The sequence below is a fragment of the Catharus ustulatus genome, chromosome 3 (genome assembly GCF_009819885.2).
Source record: "Catharus ustulatus isolate bCatUst1 chromosome 3, bCatUst1.pri.v2, whole genome shotgun sequence".
In the NCBI taxonomy this organism is placed as follows: Eukaryota; Metazoa; Chordata; class Aves; order Passeriformes; family Turdidae; genus Catharus; species Catharus ustulatus.
Window position 1 is genome coordinate 63,902,173 of NC_046223.1, and position 10,355 is coordinate 63,912,527.

The window sequence follows — 10,355 nt, forward strand, 5'->3', positions numbered from 1 at the left end:
TTTTTGCTCTATCCCCACCTTATGGCTAGAAAAAGAATTTTTCTGTTACAGCATACATATTTCTGTTTTTATTTTTCCTTTACTGTATGACTACAACCAGAAAATGTTTGTATTATGAAACTTAGATTCTTTTTCAGCAGTCACTCACTGCTCTGCATAAAACCACAATAAAACTCTTGAGGCATGAAAGTCATCTCTAGCACCTGTGTTGATTTTCTAACTCAAAACAACAGATACATTACATTCAAATAGAACAGTGACTATTGGGTTCTGAACCATAAAAGTATACAAGCTCATTTATTCGTGTTGACACCATTAGGAGTTAGGTCCATAGAGCTAAGCTTCAAGGACATACCATTCTTAATATTCACACTTTTTTGAAGTTGTAAATATAATAATCAGGTAATCTATACCACTCAGAAAATATTAAACTTACATGCTCTAATAAAATCAAAGCACAATATGCATGAATGCATGCTGTGAGTGTGAGCTGGAATAGGGCATACTCCCCACCAGAAGACTTACTCAGGTTGGCAAACAGCAGGTGAACTCTCACCAGTCACTCCATAAGTGAGATTAAACAAAAATAGCAGCAGCATCACTCTCTTCTCTCACAGTCACCTGCTGATCAATAAACATTTTTCTTCTTCTTTTGTGGCTTAATAATTATGATACTACCCTGGCCCAGGGTCTAACACTAGCCACATCCAATGCTGAAAACCAAGATAAGGGCTACCAGAAGTACTTTTACCAAATTCTATTTCTTCACTGCTTTACCCCGTTTTCACTGATGGTCATAGTGAAAGGGCAAGGTAGGATGTGAAACAGAACATGGGGAAAGCTGCAAAGCAGAAAGAATTGGGGAAAAAAAATGGATTTCTAAGTGTGTATCTAATTTTTTAGGACATCCATCCTGCTTTCTGAGAAAATGAGGACTTTCAGTTGCATTGACAGAGCCACCTCTCCTTCCAAAAAGCTCTTGAATCCCATGCTTAAAACCAGAGGAAATTCAATGTTGAGTCAGTTCACAACTATAAATTTCTCAAGGTTTCATGAAAACTGACTTTTCCCTCAAAAATCCTTGCCTTTTTCCTCCTAATGGCAAAGAACCAACACAGGTATTCAATAACACAACTTCATTAGGTCTTCTACTACAAATCTAGTTTAAAAAAATTTATAGAAAAACATGCTTTGACATCTTGTCATCAGAGACATGACACAGGAATAAACTACCACTATAGCCTCCAAGTTTATATTAATTGTAAGTGTTCACGGGTGTTTAGACAATACTGCTAGAAGTTTTAATTTTAAAAATCCAGTAATGAATACTGAATAGAGAAGAGACCTTGGGAATATACAAGAAGGAGAATGGAAGAGCTGACAAATAGGAATGCAATTAACCTTATGGTGAACATTCAAGAAGATACTAGAAAAACACATTTTACATTTCTAAAAGCTAAAGCCCACTTCATTGGCCCCATTAATTTTCAGTATTTATTTGAGATTTAGGAGAGAAACCTGAAAACCTACTAGGCTACCCAGGTCATCTTAATACCTGCCTACTCCAGGTATTACAAAACATTCACAACGTCCTACCAAAGTCCCTCTCCCATTAAAAAGAGGTAGCTTCTTAACCATGAATACAGGCCAAAACCACTGTACAAAATATTTTAAAAATACAATGGTGATTGCTTTTAACCCTTTTTTGCTTCCCTTCCCCAAAGGTAGTTGATCATCAATCAATCTACTACATGAGAATGAGAATATTCCACTAAGCTTAGAGTGGATCTTGCTCCTAGAAAAATCAAAAAAAGAAAAAGTTAAAAAAGTTTAAAAGTTAAAACAAGTTCCAAAAGAAGCTATATCACTCAAAAAACTGTACAATGAGGAAAGTATATGATTATACAAGACTCTAAGAAATTACTTCAGGGAAAATTAGGAGAAAACATTTCTAAGGAAAATCTAGTGTTGCAATAAAATTATTAAATCAAAGAAAGTAATTGCAAATAAAAATATAAATACCTAGTCAGATCTTCCTTATTCCCGAGAATGTACTTCACATTATTAAGTTCACATATCCTCTGCATGTGTATGTTCTTGGCCTTATTTGTGGATTCCAAGGGAGTAAGAGAATAAAATGCAGAATAAAGAATCTAGTCAACCCTTAAAACAAGCTGAATGCACTAAGCTCTGTAAGTCAAGTAAAGCAGGAGAGTAAGCCTTCCTTCCTTTCTGCACTGGAAGAGGATGACTTATCAAAAGTTTTACAGCATTTTAAAAAGTATATGGATATAACATGAAATTATAAGTACTGGCATTGCTACAGTTTCTTTAGACTACAAAAATACTTCTAAAATGCCTTTTTTTTTTTTTTGCTGAGTTTTGAGAATAGACTTGGTAAAGGGTCAAACAAAATTAGACGACAATACATTACACTTTTAAAGATTTTTTATTTTAAAAATAGCTCACTGTGCATATCAAGGATCAGCTACCATATATTCCACAAAACTGCATTATCAGCTCAAACTGTAAGATTATTCTGTAACTTTATTAATATATTTATTAAGCAAAGTGTTCAGTAAATCATTACAAATACCAGAATAGGAACAGAAAATAATCTTAAGAAGACATTTTTATAAAATGTACATTTCCAGACTTCTGACAGGTTAGCATGACACTCAAAAGGGGAAAGGAAATAGCTCGGCACTCATGCGAACTTATCTTTGTTATTTTTGCGAGATCTAACTTTGAAAACATCAGCTGTGCCAGATCTTTCCTTTTCTATAACCTGTGCATCTGTCCACACCAACTGAATTACAGACCACCAAGTTGTGTCATATACCACATCAAACAAGTCAGCTTAACAGTTCAGACCATGATTTCAAATACCAACTATGTATTCTTTCCTCAGAACACCAGAATTTCCCCAGAAGTTTTAACCTACTTTCCAAAGTCATTTTAAGATTATCAAGACATTTATAAATAAACTGAAGACAAGGTATTTAACACACTTGTTTCTACAGTGATTATTTTGAAAGCCATAATTTTGTTTAGCTAGTAAATGCGCTTTGAACTCCACAATCTATACTGGATTTAGTGAAATCTGTGGGGGTTTTTTTAACTACTGTTTCCCTTAAGAAGTTTCACACTTTTAATAAATGCCACATTGTACCCAAAGGGTATCCATGGTACAAGCATTCCTCCATCATTACGGAATAAGGTACATCAAAAGTCTTAAGTGACAAGTGACACACGCTTCAAAATTATGCATGAAGTGTATAAAAATATACATTCTAAGATTTTTTTAAAGAAACAGAAAGATAGTCAGGAGACAGATGTCAACAAAACTACACAGTTTCACAAGTGCTAAAGCTGACTCACAGTGTAAGTCAAGTTAGTCAGAAAACACTGAAAAATGTATTTTAAAATTCCAATGGTCTGTTTTCTAGCCTCTGCTTTTCTTTAAAATAACCTGCAAAGAAGAAAAAAAGTATATTTATCAATACAATTCAGGCAGCAGACAGAGATTCAAAATGCTAGGCTACTAAAGACCAAAGGTTCACCTAGCCAATCTGTTTCCAGGAGCTGTGTTGCCAAGGGTATTACACTAGGGAAAATATCAGAAATAAAGCAAAAGGCTAGAGAAAGATTTCAAATTTAAGGGTTTTTTTAAAGCAAGAACATTCATAAGCAAGAATTCTGTAAAATAAAAGGCTTATTTTGAAAATTAATGCTAAGAAACGGCAATAGTGCTCTCGATCCATCAGTAGATTCCTTGAACTTCCTACCCTGTTGGGTCTAGACAAAAATAAAAAATAAGGTTTGCAATAATACAGCTATTATGCTTGATTTTTGTTTGCAATACCTAATTTCTTTCTATAGCAAGAGCACACAGACCTTTGGAAGGACATTTTTTGGTTTGGAGCTTAAATTGAAAAATGAACTTCAAAGGCCAAGTAGGACTATTTAAGTGTTAAAATTATTAAAATACAGGCAGTTTTTCCTTTCTTCTCACCTTAAAAAAATAAATGGAGGACAAAAATGTTCAAAAAGTGTTAAGATTGCAGTTAAAAAGAAACCATAAATGTGTAAGACTCCAACTGCAACATTCACTTGGCTGCTCTACATATCCTGTATATGTTTCTGTCACTATAGTGATAGAAAAGTATCAAACTAAACCTTTCAGCAGAAGGAAAAAAAATTGTTAAGATAAACAGAAGCCACAGGACAAAAATATCAGGTAACATTAAGTTTTGTCCTCCCAATTTGCTCAGCAGGAGAAGGTGGTTAAAGAGGTAAAATAAAGAAACTGAATTCCTTCATGACGCCAAGGTAAAGCAGACATACCGTAGGGAGTGAAATGAGCTACAGATTACAAATGGATTTCAGTCATATATTGACACTAATTCTTTCTAGGGAGACAAAGCTGCATAACTCCATGCCTTTTCCCTTGTTTTGCATGGACACTAAAATCATCATGCTCTGCAATGCAGCAAACTCCTTCTTCACAGATATTCCAGCAATTTTTTTTAAGCTGAACTACCCATATAACAATCTACAGTCTAATTCTCCCTTACTTCTTTCCTTGCCAAATACATTGCACAAAGTATTTGTTTATTCAAGAAGTATCCACATAATGCTGCCAGAATCCACGATGAACTTATTTCAGACTAAGCAGGTAAGAACTGAAGATGTAAGAAAGGTATTTGAACCTCTCCGAACTTTTCTCACTTGTTCCATAAAGCTTCACTTAGATCACTGAAGTTAAGACAGCATGTTTCCTTGATGTAGTATCAACTGAAATAAGCATCCTCCAGCTTTGGACTGCCTTTCAGGTCGTGAAGGTTTGCTGGTAGAACATTTTGTACACTTACCTATATATTGAAATTTTAACTTTAAAAAGGGAATAATCAAGAAAAATTGGGTTATATTTAATAGGGCAAGGAGAAAATTTGTTGTCTGGTAACAGTAAATTATGCCAATGACGGACAAAGAATATGACGTGTCTGTAGGTTTTGGATTAGAAATCAAATATCCACTTTAACACAGAAAGCTTTTGTATATGCTGTCATAATACATTATACAAAAATTGAAAATATTAAAAGTGTGATAATACCTTTGCTGCAGATATGGCGTGCACTGATTTAATTACTCTACTTTTGTCCTCAAAAGCATTTGTCCTAGCTTCTTCTGCTAGCCGATGCAGAAACAGTATGAAATTCAAATGAACCTTTAAAATAGAGAAGAAAAAAAAATTATTCAAGCTGTTTAAACACAGTTTGATTTTTTTTAAAAGATTTATTGTCCGCAACAGAAAATTTGTGTATTACACTGCTTCCATATTCCTGTCCTGGAAGGTGTTCGCAGAAAAAAAATATTATCATTCGGTTCAAGTCTCAGTAAATTTCCAAGACATTCCCTTCAAGGGAAACTCTTGTAAATGGAGTTTAAATTTATTCTACTTAAATCATAAAGTGCTTTAGAAATGATCATGTAAACCACAACTGATCTAAGAGGAATCAATCTGATTTTTATTAGCAGTTTTTAGTAATAAAATGTAAACAGATATCAGAGAACAAGGAGTCTTTTTGCTTACTAGTAAATATAGTCAGTTTTCAGTGACTACAACGGCCAGATTGTTATGAACAGCAAATTCATTCCTGCCTTATCGCCAAATAGACTACAGACAAGTTCAAGGACTTCTGCCCCTTTCCAGTGTAAAGTGACATTGATATTAATTTCTCCAGAACTTGGAATTCTCCAGTGTCAGGAGGTTCCATCTATTTTTTCCCAGCTCATCACTTAGCTTTTTTACATTGAAAGAACTGGTCGGGCAGTATTCTGCTCCTTATGGAATGCTGTTCTCCTGATACAGAAGCAGGAAAAAACTGCAGCAGGCAAGCAAGGAACTGCTCCAACTTGGACTAAAACTACCAGCCAATAGCACATTTGTGTAGTAACTAATCAGGGACCTATAATACAAAGCTCTAGCATTATATAAGCATTATGTGAGGTATTTTAATAATCCAACCTGAAAAATCAGCAATTGCACATTTTGTAAATTAAACTTTCAAGTAACATTACCTCTGCTACGTAAAATCAAGAGTTTGGAAAAATATTACTGAAATATATGAAAATTTTATTTGTATGAATAAAGTGACGTATTTATTCTGCCATACCTTATCTTTAAAGCCTGGAAAAACATAACACGGAAAGTTACAAATTAAGAGTTTACAAGAAATACTTTAGCAGTGGGTTTGCAGCACAAAGAATCTGTTACACACTCCTGTCACAAGAACTCTGTTCATGTAACAAGCAGTTTAGATGTTTCTTTAAAATATCCTGAACTAAAGGAAGACAGAGTGCAATAGATAAATTTCCATATTTGACATCATTTGGAAGCATCTACTACACAAAAAGTAGATGTTTTTTCAGATTTATTTCATAAAATATAAAAGCCATTTTAGAACCAGTCTTTATTCACACAGAAATTATCTCCAGCAGAATCAAGCAGTGGCACTAAAATAATATTCAACATTAGGACTCTCATTGTTAAACTTATCAACATGAAGATTAGATTTCTGGAAACAACCTGGAGGAGAAGTGAGAGGTGAAATAAAAGCTTCCATACTTGCATGTCCCTCTTCTGAGATACCTAAAGGTGAAAGTGTTAAAATTAAAGTTGCTTTTAAAAACTGCATCTTCTCTCAGAATCACTGTGCCTTTTTTTTTCCTATTTTCAAATTGAATTGCTGCACGTGGAGAAGCTTCCCCTGTACTCCAGTAGAATTAAACAGTCACATAACTAAAATCACAACATTCCACAACAGAGCACCCAGGTTAATAAATATTCCAGGTTATTCAAGGCAATTGAGAAAGGCTAGTGAAAGGCAGAATGACTGAATACCATGACTAGGACAGCTACTGGCAAGTAACTAAGCAATACCATATTTGTTTAAGGACATTGCTTTACTACATATTAAATTATTGTCCTTCTGCATGAAATTTTAAAAGAGTTTTGAACTAACAAGTCATGAAAATCACCTTACAAAACAGAATGTTTACTTTCCAGAAAAGAAAGGCCAGAAAATTTTAAGAACGTATATAAAAAATTCACAGCACTGTTTACACAGCAGCTTCAACACACCTGTTCAACAGAACTGAGGAACAGCAGGGAAAACCACAGCAATTTAGTTTTACTGCCGTATCTTCAATACAATTCTTTAGACTGATATTTTGCCTTCAATATACACTTATTAATTATTCTGTGGTGATAACAAATTAAAAAAAGGCTATTTAGTGCAATACTTTAAGCCTTTCCTGCATTGGAAACATACATGTGCCCTTCTAGAAGCAGCTGAGATCCTGCTTTTCTTCTATAATTGCAAGCTAGAACAAAGCTTGCATATTTTCTTCTCTGACCATTGGGGGAATAGCTGAACTTCAGTACTAAAATCATTACCTCTTATTTTCAAAAAGAGCCTTGAAAAAACCTAATACACTATTTGCATCTCTCTACCCGAAGATATTATCGTACTCCTTAAAAAAAAAAAAAAACCAAAAAAAAAACCCAAAAAACAGTTTCCTGAGAAATGCTGATGAAATTTGATAGCTACACTGTGTGAAGAGATACAAGTTAACACTTAGGAAGCAGGTTCTGACAAAGTTTCAGATTTTGAGAAGAAACTTCATGAAAAGTAAAGAAATATCATTCACGCATTTAACAAAATTATCTGAATTCTTATTCCTTTCAAACTTGTTAGTTACAATCATGTAAGAAGACATTGGTTTATCTAGTAAAAATAATCAGTGAAAGTCAGGGAAAAAAGAAAGCAATCTGATTTTCTCCTAAGGCAGGCAGACTACTTTACTGGGATGGGCACATACTGCAGTAGATTCAGACATAAAGCACGGACCATTCTGGAAGATAGCCCAGAAACTGAACTAACACTTTTCTCATACTTCCCTTGAGAAGACATAAGCTCTCAGCTCAAAATGTATATGGCTCCATCTTGTTAAGACAGCTACTATATAAATTTCCGACATATGCAATTTAATCACTCTTACAGAGAATAACACAGGCACTAGAAAGCATACTCTCAAAGTTTGTTACTTGTCTTACTACACAATAAACTCACCAACCCTTTTTTTTTTTTTTCCTAAAAGAGGCATAATTTCAGCTGTGTTGATTACTCAGTCATGGAAATAAAGAGCTAAAGAGCTGTTAGACAAGTGCCTAGCTGAAGAATACAATGGACAACCACCACATCTAGACATTCTGGTTTACAGGTAAAATAAAAATGCCAATCCTTATACCATAAAAGGCTGTGTGATTTGACATCACCAGAAGATAATCTAAGTTTCCATGACATTATTAAAATTTATTCTGATGTCATCCTTTGTGTTGCAATGAACATTTGCACAGCCATATTTTAAGCTGGATCTGACTGCTGTTGTTTAAAAATTTCAGTGAATTCAATTCACTGACTTTGCAGCTCAGAGGACTTTAATGCCAGGGCCAGGAAGAGATGGGAACCAAAGGCCAAGCTTTGAGGGATGTCTCACTTACCCCTTTTCAGACAGCCACACTACTTTGAAGCCAAATTTTCATTACCCTGGAAACAGACCAACTGTTACCAAGGATTAAAAAAAAAAAAAGCTGATTGTGTGCATTTGATTAGTTGACTACTGCATTCCACTGAGTAAGTTTTGAGTATGTCTGAGTATCAGTAGCAAAGGGACAGGTCCTTATTCCACAAAAAAAATCCAAAGACAGCAAAAACATCATATCTTTATTAGCTCCACTCCATTAGAAAAATATTTAATGTTTACATTCAAATCTAAATGCTCTCATGTAATTGCCATATTCATTCATTTTAATCTCATATGACTTATTTTAATTTTATATGTTTACATTTAGCTTCATAAATCCAGATACCAACCTTCAAGATGCTGCAAGACACAACTTCTATATAGATACGAAAAGTGAAGTCAGGGACCATATACGGCATGTGTTAATGCTTTAATGGTCTGACAGCCACATGCATTTGTAAACAACAGGACATCGCAGTCCTGCAAATTAAGTCCACAATGATATTTCAAAGAGTGTCTTTTCTGTGCTTTTTCAATACAGCAACTCTACCACAAGCTCTCTTGAGGTCAGGTATCCTTGCTGTAGTCAAATAATTTCCCGGTGAGACAAACCCTACCTGTGCCACAAATCCCTTAGAGCGGGTCAGAAGCAATTCAGCTTTGTTGGCCTATTTTTGCAAACTTGGCTCTTTTATCCCCACCTTTTTGGCAGGCATTTTTACACCATGATCAGGACCCCAGCACCTTACTGGATTACTAACAAGACTTGTCATCCCATAGTTAAGGCAGAGACTACTTAGATGGCCTTCTAAAAAGATATGAGCACTCCATCTTAGCAACTCATTGCTCTCATCTCAGCTGACTACCTGTACCCCCGAACTGATCTACACAAAAGCTGCACCTAGAACCACATAATCCAAAGTGCTATTTTTCGGTCTGTCTACACCAACACCAGTGTGTACATGGGAGTCACACAAAAGCCACACATCAGCCTGAATCCCCAAGATCACTATCAAATACCTACAATACCTACAAGCAGCCACCAGCAAAGCTTAGAGTGGCAATCTCTGCTTATCTGTATTTTCTCATTCAGCCCAATCGTCTGTCCCCCAAGCTTTGCCTCCCCCTCTGCCTGTGGGCCCCATTAGCACCATTAGTAGTAATTCCACATGCCCTCACACCCAAAGTGCTCCAGGGCACACAGACCAGAACATTTAGGGAGTAAGCGTCCCTGTTTGGGGCCGGCTGTCCCCGGGTCACCAGCGCGGCTGCCGCCGTGGCCAAAAGCAGGAGCGCTCCCGGGCTCCCGGGCCAGCCGCGGCCTCGCCTCTCCCCCGCCCGTCTCCTTCCTCACCAGCAGGTCGGCGTTCGCCGCCAGGCGTAACTGCGGCTTGCGCTTCTTTATTATTTTCCGCAAAGTGATGCGGGGAACCGTGGCCTTCATCCTCCTCCTCCTGCTGCTGCCGCTTGCTTTCCGTCCTCTCCCTCTCCTTCTTCCTGCTCCCGCCGCGCGCGCCGCCCTCGCTCCCTCCGCCGTTCGAATCCGCCGCCCTCGCGCCGCCGGCGCGCGCCCGCCGTGACGCCACTTCCCAACGGCCGCGCGCGGCACCGCCCCCGCGCCCCGCCCCGCCTCGCTGCTCCCGCCGCTCCCGCCGTTCCCGGCCCCGCTGCTTCCCCGGCTCCCGTGCCCAGGAGCCGCAGCCGTGCTTCCCGGGCCGGGCTGCGGGAGGAGCGGCCCACCGGCCCTGCCGAGCCCGGCCCCG

The 10,355-nt window shown here is 37.2% G+C and overlaps 1 protein-coding gene across 1 annotated transcript; it reads right to left on the minus strand.

The window, feature by feature from the left end:
* Positions 1-2,430: 2,430 nt before the first annotated feature.
* CENPW (centromere protein W) lies at positions 2,431-10,099 on the minus strand. The gene is made up of 3 exons (XM_033055606.1): positions 9,947-10,099; positions 5,117-5,230; positions 2,431-3,472 (listed from the first exon to the last, which is right to left on the minus strand). The coding sequence occupies exons 1-3, from the start codon at positions 10,034-10,036 to the stop codon at positions 3,446-3,448; spliced, it is 231 nt and encodes a 76-aa protein (XP_032911497.1). The 5' UTR covers positions 10,037-10,099; the 3' UTR covers positions 2,431-3,445.
* Positions 10,100-10,355: the final 256 nt, after the last annotated feature.